Consider the following 20,224-nt stretch of genomic DNA (forward strand, 5'->3'; position numbering starts at 1 on the left):
CCTTGACAGGCACTGTATCACTTCCCAGACTTACTCTTACCTAACCTTGACAGGCACTGTATCACTTCCCAGACTTACTCTTACCTAACCTTGACAGGCACTGTATCACTTCCCAGACTTACTCTTACCTAACCTTGACAGGCGCTGTATCACTTCCCAGATTTACTCTTACCTAACCTTGACAGGCGCTGTATCACTTCCAACACTTACTCTTACCTAACCATGACAGGCACTGTATCACTTCCCAGACTTACTCTTACTTAACCTTGACAGGCACTGTATCACTTCCCAGACTTACTCTTACCTAACCTTGACAGGCACTGTATCACTTCCCAGACTTACTCTTACCTAACCTTGACAGGCACTGTATCACTTCCCAGACTTACTCTTACCTAACCTTGACAGGCACTGTATCACTTCCCAGACTTACTCTTACCTAACCTTGACGGGCACTGTATCACTTCCCAGACCTACTCTTACCTAACCTTGACAGGCACTGTATCACTTCCCAGACTTACTCTTACTTAACCTTGACAGGCACTGTATCACTTCCCAGACTTACTCTTTCCTAACCTTGACAGGCACTGTATCTCTTCCCAGACTTACTGTCACCTAACCTTGACAGGCACTGTATCACTTCCCAGACTTACTCTTACCTAACCTTGACAGGCACTGCATCACTTCCCAGACTTACTCTTACCTAACCTTGACAGGCACTGTATCACTTCCCAGACTTACTCTTACCCAACCTTGACAGGCACTGTATCACTTCCCAGACTTACTCTTACCTAACCTTGACAGGCACTGTATCACTTCCCAGACTTACTCTTTCCTAACCTTGACAGGCACTGTATCTCTTCCCAGACTTACTGTCACCTAACCTTGACAGGCACTGTATCACTTCCCAGACTTACTCTTACCTAACCTTGACAGGCACTGCATCACTTCCCAGACTTACTCTTACCTAACCTTGACAGGCACTGTATCACTTCCCAGACTTACTCTTACCCAACCTTGACAGGCACTGTATCACTTCCCAGACTTACTCTTACCTAACCTTGACAGGCACTGTATCACTTCCCAGACTTACTCTTTCCTAACCTTGACAGGCACTGTATCACTTCCCAGACTTACTCTTACCTAACCTTGAAAGGCACTGTATCACTTCCAAGACTTACTCTTTCCTAACCTTGACAGGCACTGTATCACTTCCCAGACTTACTCTTACCTAACCTTGACAGGCACTGTATCACTTCCCAGACTTACTCTTACCTAACCTTGACAGGCACTGTATCACTTCCCAGACTTACTCTTTCCTAACGTTGACAGGCACTGTATCACTTCCCAGTGTCAATCTCACCTCCCGTTGAGGGCCAACAACACAACCCAGTCCCATCACCCCAAGCTGATAGTCTGCATCACTTCCACATTTTTTTCTACCTCTAGCCGAGCAACACTGAAAGACTTATATTTCAAATCCTCCTCTCAGTCTTATTCATAGTTATCCTTGAGAGACACTGCATCTCTTCTTAGGCTTACTCTTACCTGTCCTTCAGATACAGCACACCACTATCCATTCTTATGCTTACCTACCCATGAGACACTGCTTCACTATCCAGTCTTACTCTTACCTACCCGTGAGAGATGCTGCATCGCTTCCTAGCCTTATACTAATTTCCAAACAGGAGACACTGCATGACTGCATTCAATCAGCAATCCGCACAGGAAGGGAAATCATTGATTTCCTGCTAAAACTCTCTTTAAAAGAAGAAGCCAAGCAATAGGACTTCATTTCCTATCATCCATCCACACAGGAAGTGGCATCACTTGTGTCCCACCCACCATACACTGTGGTCCTCCCAGGACCTATTTAATGGCAGCTGCAGTGCGGAAGCGCTGCAGTCGTGCTGCTGACATGCCAAAGACAAGCCCATCTGAACCAGTCTGTGCCTGGACAGCACACAGTGCTAGGAACTCTCGTTCTCCCACTAGCCACTGATACCCTGCTGCCCTTCTCCACGCTCTTAAATCCAACTGCTGCTCACTGCACTGCTGCCATACTGCACCCCAGAACATGGAAGAAGCCTTCACTTGTGCCTCCAGCAAGTTCTCATGTACTCTACCACTCCCTACACCCACAGGTCACACGCCAACAGCACCAAACTCCCTATTCGCTCGTGCTCACACAGAACAAACACCACCCAAACAAAATGCCACACTCACATGTATGCTCCTAAACACCCGCTCGCTCACCAAAAATGGCAAGGAGATATGGGACCTACTGCACGGCCGTGTGCCTGACCTGCTCTTCCTTGCAGAAACATGTTTAAGCCCCGCTTCAGCACAGACATTGCTACCGCCATCGTTGGGGACGACCGTCAACACAAGTCTGGAGGTGGAGTGGCCATCATATTAAAAAATACCAACAGCTGCACTACGGACCAATTGGACCCTGCACCAGTTTTGCCAGCGACATTGTGGACTTTGTTGCATCCCCCATCATCAAAGCCATCACTCTCATCCTCCTTAGAGACCTTAACTTTCACCTAGAGACCCGCACCGACCCAAACTCTACAGCCCTTCTAGAAAACCTTGCAAACGTTAGCACGTTACCAAACCCACCCTCACCACCGTACTCCTATTGGACCTGATGTTCTCCACAATTAACAACATTACACTCCACAAGCCAGAAACTATGACCTGGACATGCCCTCATCAGTATACCCTTCACAGACCTACCACCACAGGAACCATCTGCCAGAGGTGGAAAAGCATATTCGAAGTGGAGTGGTGCTACCACCCTCTACGTGCATCTACCCGGACACACCAGCAACATGGTGAAAGCCATCAAATACCTCACCAGCTGGACCACCAGTTGCACCAACATATTGGCTACCCTCAAGCACAACCCAAAGGCAAGAGCACGAAAAATGGCCAGCTGATAGACAGGCTGACGAACCTTCACTGCAAGCAACTGGAGCACAAATGGAGAATAAGTCAAGACACTGCAGATAAAGACATCCGAAAAATCAGCCCAAAGATGCTGCCAGCTGCAGATTCAGAATACCAAGCGTAGAGCTCTTGCAGATCGATTTGACACCAGCACTAATAGTGGCAAGGAAATCTTTGCCATCATTGAAGATTTCTTCACGCCTACTGCCATTTCCAGCAGCATCATCTCTTTACAAGACCTTTGCAATAAGCTCTTTGACTTCTTCACTAACAAAATCAACTCCATATACAGTAGCTTTGACCCTCAACCAGACCCTGTTACCATTAAAACTCAACTTCCCATCATGGCCGATGACGAACCCAGACTTTGTGGACTGGCGTCATCCCTGTTGAAATTGTTGCACCCATGAAGACCAACCATTTTATGTTCCACCTGACCACTGTCCACACCACGCCTCCACCAAAGGACTCCAAATAATCAGTCAAGTACTAGCATTCATCCTCAATGCCTCCACTCAACTCAGCCTAATTCCCAGACACCTGGAAAGATGCCATAGTCAAGCCCCTGCTCAAGAAACCATCAGTAGAACCAGCCACATTTTCCAACTGCAGAACCATCTCCCTCCTTCCATACCCAGTAAAGGTCTTTAAGAAACTACTCACTATTCTACTGCATAACTTCCTGGCCCTACTCTTTACTTCCCTTGAGATAATACTCAGACTTGTATAGCATGGCTAATCACCCATGACGGCCTCTAGGCGCTGCCATAGGCATGGGTAGATTAAGTGATTTGCCCAGAATCACAGGATGTTGAGCTGGCGCAGAGACTCGAACCTGAATCCCCAGCTCCAAGGGATGCAGCTCTTGCTCAGACACTGAACCGCTTCTGAGTCTTACTCTTACTTCCAGATGAGAGACACTGCATCACTTGCCTTTATTTTTCTTCCAGCGGAGTGACAGTGCATCACTTCAGAGTCTTTGTCTAACTTCCAGCTGAGAGACACTGCATCACTTCCCAGAGAGACACTGAATCAATCCCCCTTCTTACTCTTACTTCCAGATGAGAGACACTGCATCACTTGCCTTCCTTATTTTTACTTCCAGTGGAGAGACACTACATCACTTCTGAGTCTTTGTCTAACTTCCAACTGAGAGACACTGCATCACTTGCCTTCTTTTGACTTCCAGTGGAGAGACACTACATCACTTCTGAGTCTTTGTCTAACTTCCAGCTGAGAGACACTACATCACTTGCCTTTCTAACTCTTACTTCCAGCTGAGAAAAACTGATTCACTTCTGAGTCTTACTCTTCAATACTATTAAAGCCCGTGGAGGGACACTGAATTGCTTCCAGTCTTACTCCTATATCCTGTTGAGGGACACTGAATCACTTACAGTCTTACTCTTAATCCCATTGAGGGACACTGAATCACTTACAGTCTTACTCTTAATCCCGTTGAGGGACACTGAATAACTTCCAGTTTTACTCTTAATCCCGATGTGGGACACTGGATCAGTTTGAGTCTTACTCTTAAATCCAATTGAGGGACACTGAATCACTCAAGTCTTACTCTTTCCTCCCATTGAGGGGCACTGAATCACTTCCAGTCTTACGCTTAATCTCGTTGAGGGACACTGAATCACTTCCAGTCTTACTCTTAAAACCCGTTGAGCGACACTGAATCACTTCCAGTCCTACTTTTAAATCCAGTAGAGGGACACTGGATCACTTTGAGACTTACTCTTAATTCCTATTGAGGGACACTGGATCACTTCCAGTCTTACTCTTAAATCCTATTAAGGGGCACTGAATCACTCAAGTCTTACTCTTACCTCCCATTGAGCGACACTGAATCACTTCCAGTCCTAATTTTAAATCCCGTTGAGGGACACTGGATCACTTCCAGTCTTACTCTTAAATCCTATTGTGGGGCACTGAATCACTCAAGTCTTACTCTTACCTCCCATTGAGGGGCACTGAATCACTTCCAGTCCTACTTTTAAATCCCGTTGAAGGACACTGGATAACTTTGAGTATTGCTATTAAATCCAATTGAGGGACACTGGATCACTTCCAGTCTTACTCTTAAATTCTGTTGAGGGACACTGAATCACTTCCAGTCTTACTCTTAATCCCGTTGAGGGACACTGAATCACTTCCAGTCTTACTCCTAAATCCCATTGAGCGACCCTGAATCACTTTCAGTCCTACTTTTAAATCCTATTGAGGGACACTGGATCACTTCCAGGCTTACTCTTAAATTCTGTTGAGGGACAATGGATCACTTCCAATCTTACACTTGAATTATATTGAGGGGCACTGAATCACTCAAGTCTTACTCTTACCTCCCATTGAGGGGGACTGATTCACTTCCAGTCTTACTCTTAATCCCGTTGAGGGACACTGAATTGCTTCCCGTCTTACTCTTAAATCCCGTTGAGCGACACTGAATTACTTCCAGTCCTACTTTTATTTCGAATTGAGGGACACTGGATCACTTCCAGTCTTACTCTTAAATCCTGTCGAGGGACACTGAATCACTTACAGTCTTACTCTTAATCCCATTGAGGGACACTGAATCACTTCCAGTCTTACTCTTAAATCCTGTCGAGGGACACTGAATCACTTCCAGTTTTACTCTTGTTCCCATTGAGGGACACTGAATCACTTCCAGTCTTACTCTTAAATCCCGTTGAGCGACACTGAATCACTTTCAGTACTACTTTTAAATCCAGTTGAGGAACACTGGATCACTTTGAGTCTTACTCTTAAATCCTATTGATGTACACTCGATCACTGCCATTCTTACTCTTAAATCCTATTGAAGGGCACTGAACCACTCAAGTCTTACTCTTTCCTCCCATTGAGGGGCACTGAATCACTTCCAGTCTCACTCTTAAATACCATTCAGAGACACTTACACTTCATTAATCCCAGCATTACGCTTTCCTCCCAAATGACAGACACTGCACCCATACCAGCCTTAATTCACCTTGACCTTAGCAACACAGCTTGACCAAACTTCCCATTCATCGTCTGAGATACCGACTCAATCATTCACTTTCTACCTTTACTCCCAGGAAACACCTCATTGCTTCCTGTTGCTGCTGTGAAGGAGTGCAGGAGTGAGGTAGTGCTTCACTTCAGTCCTTCATCTCTAACTTCAGTAATGAGGCAGTGCAGTGCATGAGGACTGCACATTTACTTCCAGGAGTGAAGCAGTGCATTACTTCAGTATTCACTCACTACAGTCAGGAGCGAGGCATGTCTTCACTTCAGTTGCCACCTCTGACTTCTGGAGTGAAACATGTCTTCACTTCAGTTTCCACCTCCCCCTTCAGGAGTGAGGCATGTCTTCACTTCAGTTTCCTCCTCTACCTTCAGGAGTGAGGCATGTCTTCACTTCAGTTTCCACCTCTGCCTTCTGGAGTGAAGCATGTCTTCACTTTCAGTTTCCACCTCTACCTTCAGGAGTGAGGCATGTCTTCACTTCAGTTTCCACATCTGCCTTCTGAAATAAAGCATGTCTTCACTTCAGTTTCCACCTCTACCTTCAGGAGTGAGGCATGTCTTCACTTCAGTTTCCACCTCTACCTTCAGGAGTGAGGCATGTCTTCACTTCAGTTTCCACCTCTACCTTCTGGAGTGATGCATGTCTTCACTTCAGTTTCCACCTCCACCTTCAGGAGTGAGGCATGTCTTCACTTCAGTTTCCACCTCTCCCTTCAGGAATGAAGCATGTCTTCACTTCAGTTTCCACCTCCACCTTCAGGAGTGAGGCATGTCTTCGCTTCAGTTTCCACCTCTGCCTTCAGGAGTGAGGCATGTCTACACTTCAGTTTCCACCTCTAACTTCAGTAATGAGGCAGTGCAGTGCATAAGGACTGCACATTTACTTCCAGGAGTGAAGCAGTGCATTACTTCAGTATTCACTCACTACAGTCAGGAGCAAGGCATGTCTTCACTTCAGTTGCCACCTCTGACTTCTGGAGTGAAACATGTCTTCACTTCAGTTTCCACCTCCACCTTCAGGAGTGAGGCATGTCTTCACTTCAGTTTCCTCCTCTACCTTCAGGAGTGAGGCATGTCTTCACTTCAGTTTCCACCTCTGCCTTCTGGAGTGAAGCATGTCTTCACTTCAGTTTCCACCTCTACCTTCAGGAGTGAGGCATGTCTTCACTTCAGTTTCCACCTCTGCCTTCTGAAATAACGCATGTCTTCACTTCAGTTTCCACCTCTACCTTCAGGAGTGAGGCATGTCTTCACTTCAGTTTCCACCTCTACCTTCAGGAGTGAGGCATGTCTTCACTTCAGTTTCCACCTCTACCTTCTGGAGTGATGCATGTCTTCACTTCAGTTTCCACCTCCACCTTCAGGAGTGAGGCATGTCTTCACTTCAGTTTCCACCTCTCCCTTCAGGAGTGAGGCATGTCTTCACTTCCGTTTCCACCTTTACCTTCAGGAGTGAGGCATATCTTCACTTCAGTTTCCACCTCTGCCTTCAGGAGTGAGGCATGTCTTCACTTCAGTTTCCACCTCTAACTTCAGTAATGAGGCAGTGCAGTGCATAAGGACTGCACATTTACTTCCAGGAGTGAAGTAGTGTATTACTTCAGTATTCACTCACTACAGTCAGGAGTGAGGCATGTCTTCACTTCAGTTTCCACCTCTGCCTTCTGGAGTGAAGCATGTCTTCACTTCAGTTTCCACCTCCACCTTCAAGAGTGAGGCATGTCTTCACTTCAGTTTCCACCTCTGCCTTCAGGAGTGAGGCATGTCTTCACTTCAGTTTCCACCTCTGCCTTCTGGAGTGAAGCATGTCTTCACTTCAGCTTCCACCTCCACCTTCAGGAGTGAGGCATGTCTTCACTTCAGTTTCCACCTCTACCTTCCGGAGTAAAGCATGTCTTCACTTCAGTTTCCACCTCTGCCTTCAGGAGTGAGGCATGTCTTCACTTCAGTTTCCACCTCTACCTTCAGGAGTGAGGCATGTCTTCACTTCAGTTTCCATCTCTACCTTCTGGAGTGATGCATGTCTTCACTTCAGTTTCCACCTCCACCTTCAGGAGTGAGGCATGTCTTCACTTCAGTTTCCACGTCTACCTTCAGGAGTGAGGCATGTCTTCACTTCCGTTTCCACCTCTACCTTCAGGAGTGAGGCATGTCTTCACTTCAGTTTCCACCTCTGCCTTCTGGAGTGAAGCATGTCTTCACTTCAGTTTCCACCTCTACCTTAAGGAGTGAGGCATGCCTTCACTTCAGTTTCCACCTCCGCCTTCAGGAGTGAGGCATGTCTTCACTTCAGTTTCCATCTCTAATTTCAGTACTGAGGCAGTGCAGTGCATGAGGACTGCACATTTACTTCCAGGAGTGAAGCAGTGCATTACTTCAGTATTCACTCACTACAGTCAGGAGCGAGGCATGTCTTCACTTCAGTTTCCATCTCTACCTTCTGGAGTGATGCATGTCATCACTTCAGTTTCTACCTCCACCTTCAGGAGTGAGGCATGTCTTCACTTGAGTTTCCACCTCTGCCTTCTGGAGTGAAGCATGTCTTCACTTCAGTTTCCACCTCTACCTTCAGGAGTGAGGCATGTCTTCACTTCAGTTTCCTCCTCTACCTTCAGGAGTGAGGCATGTCTTCACTTCAGTTTCCACCTCTGCCTTCAGGAGAGAGGCATGTCTTCACTTCAGTTTCCTCCTCTACCTTCAGGAGTGAGGCATGTCTTCACTTCAGTTTCCACCTCTGCCTTCAGGAGTGAGGCATGTCTTCACTTCCGTTTCCACCTCTACCTTCAGGAGTGAGGCATGTCTTCACTTCAGTTTCCACCTCTGTCTTCAGGAGAGAGGCATGTCTTCACTTCAGTTTCCACCTCTACCTTCAGGAGTGAGGCATGTCTTCACTTTAGTTTCCACCTCCATTTTCAGGCGTGAGGTATTGCTACACCTCAGTTTTCCACGCCTACCTCCAGGAGTGAGGTAATGCACCTCTTCTCATTCTGAATCTCTTTGTATCTGCAGGTGGTAAGCAGTTTGGTGATGAGTGTCTTCACCACCCTGGTAGCTGCTGGTGGGATCCTTGTTTTCACATTGGATGTGTTCAGCACTGCACAGGTTGGTTGTATCACTCCCGGCTTCTACTGCACGATGTACAAAGATGCTTTTATTGTAAGTACCGTATTCTTGTTCCTAGTTACTCTTTAGGTATATTTTCTTGTGTGAAAGGCAGCCTTGCTACTGTTAATAAATGAATACATAAATCCGCTGTTTAAAATCTTCATTCAGATCCACCTTGCCTAGAACTCATTATCATATCCCAGGACCTGAAACTGCAAAAATGAGATTTTTGATTAAAAAAAAAACATAAGTAGGGTTCAAAGTGTATACTGTGCTAACCCATGTACCATGGCTCATGTAGGCTGACCAGAGTCAATTGCAAATAAATGCAGCACTGCAAGTAATTTGTAGGGTGAATGATAGTCTGAATTCCAATATTTAGTTCCAGGGCATCTCTGACGATAGAGTGGATGTGGGGTATGGTGGCCATGTTGTGTCAAAAGACGGTTGTTGGACTACGACGCTCTGACTCTGATCCTGCTCCAAGGAGTCCAGGGCCTTTACCTATGTCTAGGATCTGGTTCTCCCCTCTTATACTCTGGTGTTGTATTGAGCCTTTACAATGTGTGGGGGCAGGTGACACAAGATGAAAGGCACGCCAATGCTCTTAACAGGTGAGGGGCACACTGCCTTGTGCATGCACGCTGTGTTTATCTGTAACACAGCTGATGACACACATGAGAAAACCCAAGTGGGTCCAAACAACTGTGGTTTGTCTAGTGGCAGCTCCTCCGTATTGGCGGAGGAGTGTTACCCCATCTCTCAGAGCCAGCAGATAGAAAATAAAATGATAATAAAACAATTTTATCATCATTTTATTTTTCACTGACTGACTGCGCCGATGCCAGTCTAGGGCGGGGCCATGGCAGTAAGGAGGAGTGGTGGACACGGACAGTTTGGCTGGAAGTCTTCAGGCGGCCAAACCGACATGTGCACTTATATTTTTGCAACCCAGCTTTGTTGCTCAGCCAGGTGGAGATTAGGTACAGGCTCCCTGTGCCTCAGGGAGTGTCAAACCAGACCGCTCCGGTCAATCCAGGTGCTTCTCTCATGCTTAATAATACCATGAGTTCAGCGTCTGGAATAGGTGGGGGAGCCTGGGCTGTGTGGCAGAGGAGCAACGAGGTGGCAAGCAGCGTCAGCGGTAGGTAAGTCTTTTTTATTTATTCTCATCCCCCGTGCTGCCCCACCAATTTATTTTGCAAGCAGCTGCCACTGGGTTTGTTCATAAATCACAAGTTTAGACTCTGCCGGGGTGCTGTGTAACGTGCTCATCCTCCACCCTCCTCGCTGATCATGTGATTATGGATCCTCATTGAATCTGGGGAAGTGCAATTAAATGACCGTCCAGATCTGCGTCCATGGTGGTGTTTGAGAGTCTGAGTGAGGGTTCACAAGCACTACCTTTATAGGCCTGAGTGATTAGGTACAACCACATGTGCTCAAGTTATGTTGAACCATTACCCCTACGTCCCTCGTCTTCATCCCAATCTTCCATGGGAGCACCTACCCGTTGAGAGGATTGTGGCCTCCTAGTCATGAAGGGAAGGCAGATTCTTCCCCCGTTTCTTGGAGACCAGAGTGGATGTCACCATCGATTACTCCTTCGAAGGGTTAGAGGGAGCGCTGGCTTCATTTTCCGAGTGCGCAGTGGATTTAGGTCCATGCGTGAGCGTTCGCATTGGGGATGATTCTGTTTGCTCATGTGCGTCCCTTCACTTTTGGCATCGGGGCTAGCATGCCTTTTTCTGCATTATTTAGAAAGCAGGTAAGTATCGTTATATGGGGATTCAGATTTTTAGCGCTGTTTTTGGCACTTGGTGTTACTGCTTTCTGTGAAAGAGCAAGCACCACTCTAAGAGAAAGCACAGTTCCCTTTCACCTTATTCCTCTTCATCAGGTTTCTCCCATTCCCCCAAATGCAGCTGGCATGGGAAGGAGGAGGAGAGAAATAGAAAGCAGTGGTGGCTGGTGACATTTGAAACTGGTGAGGCGTAAAGGTGTGTGATGAGTGCACTGTGGCAAACAAGCATAGCGAGTGAGCCTGACTGTCATAAAGAGGGTATAGGGAGGGGGTTCCCTCCCGCCCCCGGGAAAATTTGGAAAAACAAATGGACAAATGGTGCATTCACATATAAGAGAGCAAGAAAGTTCATTAAGCAATTGTGAAACTAGTTATGACATCAATAAAAGTATATGCTAATGTCGGTGATAGCTGTTTACTCAGTATAACCAGAGAACTGCTATGCTAACCCACTGGCCTGTTCACAAGAGCACATTGCATCAAAGGGAAGATGAAATCCTGAGATTTCTTTTCTCAGACTTTACCCTAGAGCAGAGTACAGCCCGAGGCAATGGTGTTATCCCATCGACCAATGGCTTGAATTGTATTGCTTGCATTTGGAAGCCCTTGCTTTCATCAAACCAGTTGATGTAGGCTGCAAGTTATTTGTGCGGCCATATGCACACACAGCACACATACCTCGGGCAGGCTGTAAACTGTGCTAGAGGAGGAAATCCTGGATACGCAAACATAAGTCAGTCAGAGCCCGAGTCCATTGGGAAATTTTAATTTGCTATTTTAATACATGTGCGTGCAGAAGAGGCTCAGAGCACTAACATCAACAAAGAAATTACAGTGCAGTTTAGGCAAAAATCAAAAAATGGAGGCCCATTGGAATTGTAGAGTGCATGATTGAAAAACGAAAGCATGTCAGCACCTCACACATGCATAGTAAGTGCTAAACGAAAGCGTCAGCACTTCACACATATATCTGCACCTGCCAGACTGTTCTCTTCTACGAAATCCAAATATACACCATTGAATTCAGCCAAAAACATCTGCCACACTCCCATTGAGATCCTGACCCTGTGGTGTGGTAGTACCGCGCCTGACATGGCCATGCCGAGCCGCCTACAGAAAGTCCTCCCCGCTCTCACCACCCTGCACGCAAAGTTCAGGAAACCTAGTAACTTCTGCATAGCCCTCAACTCAAACTTCCTTTCTCCCATCACTTGTAACAAGAAGGCCTGAATGTTGTCCACCTTCTCCCTGGGCAGTTGTGCCATCCAGTGCACAGAGTCCAGTTCTATGCCAGAAAAGTCAACCTGCAGCTGGGCCCAGCTGTTTTCTCTGGTGCCAACGGCACCCCAAATGTTCGTGCCAAACCCTCAAACTGTTGTAATGAATTCTCACAGGCTTCGAAGCCTTCCTTCCCTACAAACAAGAAGTCGTCCAGGTAATGTGACACCTCTCTGTGACCACTGCTCTTGACAAACACCCACTGCAGTAACGTACTGAACATCTCAAAAGGTACGCAAGAGATCGCACACCCCATGGGCAAGACTTTATCCTTATAGATGGCCCCTCCAAACTGCATCCCCAGGATTGAAGAATCCACTTGGTGCATGGGCAGTAGACGGAATGCAGACTCGACATCACGCTTCGCCATTTCTTCTCCCCGCCCTCACATTCTCGCCAAGCGGACAGCATCATCCACTGAGACATACAATACTCTAGAGTCTTCCTCTGCAATGAAGTCATTGACTGATCCTCCCTCTGGCCACAATAGGTGATGAATCATTCTGAACTCCCCTGGTTCTTTTTTAGGGACCACCCCTAAGGGTGACACAATCAGGTCTTCAAGTGGCCAGTCCGTGAAAGGGCCTGCCATCCTCCCTCCCTTTTCCCAATTTTGCTGCCACCACATTCGGTAATTCCTTGGCCGATTTCAAGTTGTCCGCCAATCGACGTGTCCTTGGCCCCTGGTAACCTACCCAGAAACCCTCCATAAACCCCCATTGTAAATGCAGGGCTGCCTCCCTGTCGGGGTAAATTGAGAGCTACGGGCCCATGACCTCAATCTTAATTGGAGTAGGGGCCCTTCTGTCCAGACCTTCCCCTCCCCTTCGTTGACCTCTACTGTTCACTTGGTGTGGTCAAGGTAAAGCATTGAGTGAGTGGGTGTCTGCCCCCGCATTTGGAGCATTCATGTTTGAATTTACATGGGTGCCTGGAACAGAAACCTTTGTTAAACGTCCAGCATGCCCCTGTTGTGGCGCCTGCTGGTTTTGGCTGTCCACTCATTCCGCTTGCTCTGGGATTAGCCCCACCCTCCCCCTGTTGAGCCGGACACGCCGGAAAGGACCGATATGTCATCGGCAGGCTGCTGGCTGAATGCGTGGATGCCGATGATTGTGTGAACGACATCCACTGCATCCATAGTTCCTGATCCACCTCCCCCCAAGGCTTGTATGGGTTAATGCTAACCCTGGCCCTAAATTCTTCTTCATAGCTGAGCTAAAATCCCCAAAATACATCTGAGCCTTTCGTATAATGTACATGTATTTCAACAATGCGATCGCCCTATCTAGGTTTTTCTCGCAGTAAATACTAGCATATATCAGAAATGCCGAGGTCCAGTTTTCCATATTAATGGGCACCCTCGGTCTTCTTGTCAGTTCCCATTCTTCTTTCTTCAACCTCTTTCGCCTGTATCTCTCTATGTAACAACTTAAAAACGTCCACGTATTCGTGTTTTCATATCCTGTTTTTTGTCCTATCATATAGGTGCAAACCTAGTGGCTTTGCCAACCCCATATAAGGCAGTTTTTTGTGGCGTTTGTTGCCCATCTTATTCTCTTTCGCATCAGCCCCTTCAATTTTGCCCGTCTGGACACCTGCTCCTACTAAGCGTGTCGCACCTCCACTTTCTTTGGCCTCTACAGCTGCCGCTGCTGAGTCTGCTGCTAACCCCAACTCTCTTACCTTCCCATCACCAACACCCACCGACCTGCAGTATTTTCCCTTCTTACCCGCAGCACCATCCCCCCAAGCCGCCTACCAATCCCCCGTACCTGAGGGTCCTCCTTGGGTCTCTTTGTCCCTGACCCGGCAGCTGGGCTTTCTCTGCATCATTGCCTTCGCCTTATCGGTGACTGTATTGGACTCCTGAAAAACACCATCTCTTTTGTTTGCCCTCTCCGAGACCCCAGGGGCCCCCCATAACACTATCGTCCTCATCTCGCACTTCACCTTCTTTCCACTCCTCACTCTCCTCTTCGTAATCCAACACCACTCGGCCTCAGTCAAAACCGTCTTTCTCATATACTCCTGCACCACCCACTTCTGACCTCTCGCAACTACACCACTCTTTCCAACGCACTTCTTCGTTGCCGCAGGCGTTGCGTGCTCCCTTGTTGGCAGGTAGGCCGCTGCGGACCCCCCTGCTGCTTCTGACCAGCGTCCTAGAGCCGTTGTGTGCCCCGCTGGTGTCACCCCGCATTTCTTGCCTCAGCTGCCGGGTGCACCCCCCCACAAGGATGCTCCAACCTGCGGGGTCCCCAGCACCACCGGGCCTCACCGCCGTGCTGGCTGTCCCTGCTCTCTTTCCCACCTGCTGCGCAGGAGTGACCCATACCCACTTGCCACCTACCATCTCTTCTTCAGGCACCTGACCACTGTCTATGACCCCTACCTTTCCCCCGCCTCCTCCCCCAATCAGGATCTCCCATACCAGCCCTCTCTTTGGCCTCACATAAAGCTGCCCATCTGGCCTCAGTCTCCTGAATTATTTGCCTCTGCTCCCTTATTTTATCTTCCATTTTATCTTCCAGAGAGTAAAAAATGCCTTTCTTAGACAGGTGCAAAGTTGGAGAAATCTGTTTATTTCTTCAAAATGTTCACACATTGCATGTGTGCTGCACTGTCCATCATTCGGCATCACAAGAGTAACGTGAAATTACCGAAATGTCTCCAATTACTCAGGCGCAATTCAAATTCTGTCCAGGTTTAGAATAATCAACAAATGACTCTTCAGTTTTTCTCCATTCCATGGCGGGAAATTAGATCATTTTCTCCTTAATTCTCTTCCACTACCTTTTCCATCCTTTACTATTTCTGTGTGTTCACTTATCTAGGGAGGGGGTAGAAGACAGTAAGAAAGAGAGGTGAGGTAGAAAGAGGGCTGTGAGAGAGGTAGCGGTGAGGGGTAGAGAGAGGTAGCAGTGAGGTATAGAGCAATGGCGAAAGAGGTTCAGTAACAAAAGATGTGGTTGTGAGAGGTGCAGGAGAGATACAAGGAAGTGAGATGGAAAAAAGCAGTTAGGAGCTGAGAAAGGGGTGACATAGTGGACTGATAAATTAGAGACAAGGAAGTAAAGAAGTAGATTAGACCGCAAAGATTTGTAGAGAGAGGTAGGGCAGAGAGAGGTGTATTGAAAGATAGGTGAGTTAGACGGGGTGAAGGAAAGAAAGTGGGATAGGTGTGGATAGGTGCATAGAGATGTTGCGAGATCTAGGCAGAGAAGGGTGATGTAGAATAGGTGTAGGTGAAGTGAGGAGAGAGATGTGAGACAGAAAGAGTCAAGCAAAGAGAGAGGTAGAAGGTAATAGAGAAAAATGACAGAGGTAGTCAAAGAGTAGGGTAATTAGAAAAATTAGGTAAAGAGAAGGGTATGAATTAAGTGACGTGAGGTATAAGGAACTAAGATACTGTAAGGTAGAGAGAAAGAGATAAGAAGTAGTAAAAAATGAGGCAAACAAGGAGAGGAGGAGGAGAGAGAGGCACAGAAGACAGAGGAAGTTGAGAGTAACTTAGAGGGAGGTATACAGAAGTAGAGAGAGATGTAAAGAAGGATAGGCAGGGTAGTTATCTAGAGATAGAGCATGAGATAGGTTATGTAGATAGAGGTAGATCGAATTGCCCTCGGTATATAGCAGAGCATGAGATGGGTTACATAGAGAGAGGTAGATAGAATTCCCCTTGGTATATAGTAGTGCATGAGATAGAATATGTAGAAAGAGGTAACTAGAATTCCCCTTGGCATTTAGCACTTAATTTCTATTCTTAATTTCAGGGCAAAAGTAGGCTTGAGGAAATCTACGAATTCGAGGCCTCATTTATGAAGAATTGTCGTAGGGCAGTGCCGCAAATCTTCCTGCTGTACTGCCCTACACCCATGTGAAAGAGCAGGTATGCACCGTATTTATGAAATACGGTGCAGTCCTGTTCTTTCACCCGGCGCTGGTGCACAATTTGCTGCCTAGCACCAAAGTAGGCACCCTTGCACCATGGTGCAAGGGTGCCTCTGTTGCAGACAGGATAATTTTTGTACAGAAAGGGGCACCTCTCGAGATTGTTTTTGTGCAAGAAGGCACACCTTCCTGCACAAAACAATCCCAAGAGGCGTTTTCCTCTCTGTGTGCTGCAGAAAGTGGGAAAAAACGAGGACAAATTTAAATATTTCTCCTCGTTCTGCCTGCTCTTGCGAAGTGTAAAGTTTTGGTGCTGCCCAGGTTTATGAGATTACGTAAATCTAGGGTAGCATTAAAATCCATGGGTGCTGCGTGGCAAAACCCACCCCAATGCCCTTGGAATGACTTCTTGATGCAGAGTAAGGTAAGGCAGCGACTTGCACTGCTTTGTCATACTCCATATCTATGAGGCCATGCAAAGCCCCACAAAGTGGCTTTGCGTCGCCTCATAGATATGACTGAGAGGCGACAGTCAAAAAAAGTGACACTCCGGTGGTGCAAGCCTCTCATAAATAAGACCCTGAGTGCAAAAAACACCAACACACTGCATTATTTACTAGTGTTGCAGCAAGAATGGTTTGTGTAAAAATATTTTCCAGATAGAGATAACAGAGAAAAGACATTTGTGCCATAACGTGAATCATAATCTAGTAGATTGCTAACAGGCAAGAAATATGGACGTGCAAGTATAGACATACAGTGAGAAATCTCCCCAATGAAATGGATTCAGATACATAGAACTGTTGCGGAGATTCTGCTCACGCACAGAACTATGCACAGGAAACCAGGAGCTCGGTGAATTGTGGTGTACCAAAAAACTCACCTTAATACCCAGAACCCCTATCCGACTAGCATCAGTATCTCATTCATTCTCCGTACTACAGCGAAGCTACCAATGATTACCCAGAACAAGCGACTTAGGTTACTCTCAGGAATGGTGGAATCAAGAACACCTTTTCGTTTTTATTCTTATATCAGTCCACAACGTGAGTAATCAGAGATACGAAAAAGTTTAAAATGTTTATTTTTAACTACGTGCTCTAAGATGCAGTATTTTGGCTAACATAAGCAGACAAAGGATCAGAAATGAAACCATGAGCATTGTTACAATTCCATAAAAAACAAAGGGAGGAATCATATTATAATGATAGTGGAAACAGGTCCTATAATACCTTGTGTACCACCCTCCCCTGGCTAGAAGCTAGTTTTATAATAATAGAAGGTCTCTAGGTTTGAATGGGGAACCCCATACCTCCAAGATCAGCTTAGGTGAATCATATCACAGGATCAGCACTGCTCTCTGTGTCTGGAAAGGTTTTCTCCAAGAGTGCCAGCATCATGCATGCAATACAATATTAAAGGCACCCGAGTTTCAGATATTTGCAGCTGTGTGCTTGTTGTGTCTGGAGCGTGGGCCGATCAACCTGAAATCAACAGCATACATTGTTATTTGACCTTGACGGTACCTGCACACAGTGTTCAGACTAAGGTCGCGGTGTAAGTCTAGGGATGTAAAAAACAGACCGTTCTCATGTGAAGAAAAAGCAAGCAAGCAGTTTTACTTATAATAACAGCTACCTGTAGTGTCGTGTGCAAAAGCAGCAAAGTGGCAAGATGGCTTTAACATCTAAAACGCTTATGCTAACATAGAAATGTGTGCAGGCAAAACCCTGTCTTCACTACAGAACCACTGACTTGTCAATCACTGAAGTCATAACTTTACTGAAAATACAAGTTGATTGAGGGCTCTGGAAGGATTGGAGTTGGGCTACAAAAGTGGTTCATGCTCAACCCAAGAGGGCTTTGAGAGTGATATCAATTTTCTAATCAGTTATACTGTAAATTGGGGAAAGAGTGGAAATAGGCACTGAAGAGGCAATGTAGTTTGTAAACCTTCAGTAGAATTGTGCTTCTAAAAACAGCTTTCGCAAGGAGGCTACAGCAGATGGATCTCAAGATATGATGTAAGGTGCAATGTATTAGGAGAAAGGATGGTGGAAAGAAAATAAAACTCCAACTGAGGCGGTGGAGACAACAGCAAGAAATTGGTGTGTAGATTTCTTGAATTCATACAGGAAAAAGAAACATAGTAGAGGGGTGTCAGTGGTGGGCTGCGGACACTGGTGGGTCTTTGCGTCAACAATATGTATGGATTGATCAGACTGGATCGGGCTGAGAGTTTTTATGTGGTACCACACTCCGCACCTTAATGGTTCTTTTTTTAACACCCTTGCAGATTGTATACAAGGGAATCCTGGGCTACCTTCTTTCGCTCTCCGTCTTGGGATTCTGCATCTCGATTTCCAACATCGTCTTTGCAAGTAAGGCTGTGTGCTGCAAGTCCTCCTCCACAGAAGCCGCACAGGTGAGATAGTGATAGTGACTTCTGTAGTAAACACTCCATCCTTTGTGCTGTTCTGTTCTGTTTAGGGCAATTTATCTGGGTCTCTAAGGACAAGTACTGATGTTCCCATATACTTGTCAATACATTGGTTGGCGAGGAAAAACTTAATGAAGGATGATGCAAAAGAACACTGTAAACACAAAGGAGCTTATTTACAAGCCTACCTGCGATACTTTTTATGACCTGGTAAATATGGGCCCCTTACATGCATTCCTCTGTGTGAAAGGGGATTTCCATGGGTGTTGCTGTGGGTGTTCCCATGCAACATCGATGGAACTTGACACAAACCCAGATTTACAACATTTTGTAAAACTGAGAATGCCTCAGAATCATGCGCCTCCCCAGGGTAGGCATAGGAATGGCACAACAAGGAGAAATACTTTTACTTCTCGTTTTTTCCCCTTTCTGTGCACTCTGAAAGAGGGAAATGCCATTAATGATTGTTTGTGCACAAAAACAATCATCTCCGCAGTGCAGGTACCCTTGCAAAATGATGCAAGGGTACCTGCGCTGGCGCATGGCAGCCAATTGTGCGCCAACGCTGGGGAAAGCACAGGGATGGGTTGTATTGTTGTTAATACAATGTATCCCTGTGCTTTGAAAATGATGCAGCAAGGCGCAGCTAAATTGCTCTGCATAATTGTTTTGTGTAGATGAGACCCAAAATGTCAGTTGCAAGAAGTGGTAGATACGTGTTGCGTGGATGACTTATCAACGTATTGGTGTGACAGTTGTAATTATTAAATGTTTTGGAGTTAATGGAGCCTGTTTGATATCATTAAGGATGGGTTGAATGTTGAAGAGAACAAGGACATGCTCGTTCACTGCTATTTACTCACATATACAATACAGTGGGTCTGATTTAGGGCGGTTTTACCTATCTCCATCAGCATGGCAGAGAACATTACATCCGCCGCCCCTACAGACAGAGGACTGTCATATTTAGAGACCAATGTGAGACCAGTTGTACTTTCTGAGGAACATATGTCATGGTGGTTGCTTTAAAAGTACCAAAGGTTTGGTAGAAGACCACAAATGGTTTTGACAGACATCCACTAAATGTTTAGTTTATCAAAAACAAATACCTAACTATTCCCACAGCCAGGAATTATTTTCCCTGGTTGGGGGGTTGAAGGACGGGGCCATCTAGGACTCGCAGGTTATTTCCACAACCACCTGCTATGCCTTCTCAAATGAAGAGTCGGTCAGACAGTAAAGAATGCAAACTTACTTTAATGAATATATGCTCTGCAGAGGAGCCCCAAGTCAGGCTTTCACCCTAAGATGGTTGCCGAGCGGGACTAACTCCCCAAGGCGTGCTAATACATGATAAACCCTTCTGGGGACTTCTGCCACGCCTCTTATGGAAAAGTACCGACCTGAGCCAGGCATGAACAAAGGAGGTACAGACAGATGAGCTAACACCTGCCAGATGGGTGCGTTATCAGTACTCCAAGGCCAATGTGCTGGGCTTCAACGTCTCCAAACGTGGGAGCAGAACTACACATACAGAAAGGAATATATGAAAAGAACATCTATTCATTAGCAAATCAGACTTCTACCTTGGACAGCAGAGAGAGAATAATAACAGTGTACAGTTTTACAGTTCTGCTGAAGCAAGCGAAAAGCAAAATGGGGCCTTGTGTGGATGCGGCCTAAACAGAATTCTAGTAGCAGTAAAATACAAAATGGAGGCACACAAGCCAACGAAG

At 46.3% G+C, this 20,224-nt stretch overlaps 1 protein-coding gene across 1 annotated transcript in view; it reads left to right on the forward strand.

The window, feature by feature from the left end:
- LOC146839629 (membrane-spanning 4-domains subfamily A member 4A-like) overlaps nt 1–20,224 on the forward strand; it is a 109,709-nt gene that overhangs the window by 70,687 nt on the left and 18,798 nt on the right. The window contains exons 5-6 of the mRNA XM_085651717.1: nt 8,977–9,123; nt 18,345–18,473. Coding sequence (XP_085507843.1) covers nt 8,977–9,123; nt 18,345–18,473 — 276 coding nt within the window. The remainder of the gene's footprint in view (nt 1–8,976; nt 9,124–18,344; nt 18,474–20,224) is intronic.

This window comes from Triturus cristatus, chromosome 4_1 (genome assembly GCF_964204655.1).
Source record: "Triturus cristatus chromosome 4_1, aTriCri1.1, whole genome shotgun sequence".
Classification (NCBI taxonomy): domain Eukaryota; kingdom Metazoa; phylum Chordata; class Amphibia; order Caudata; family Salamandridae; genus Triturus; species Triturus cristatus.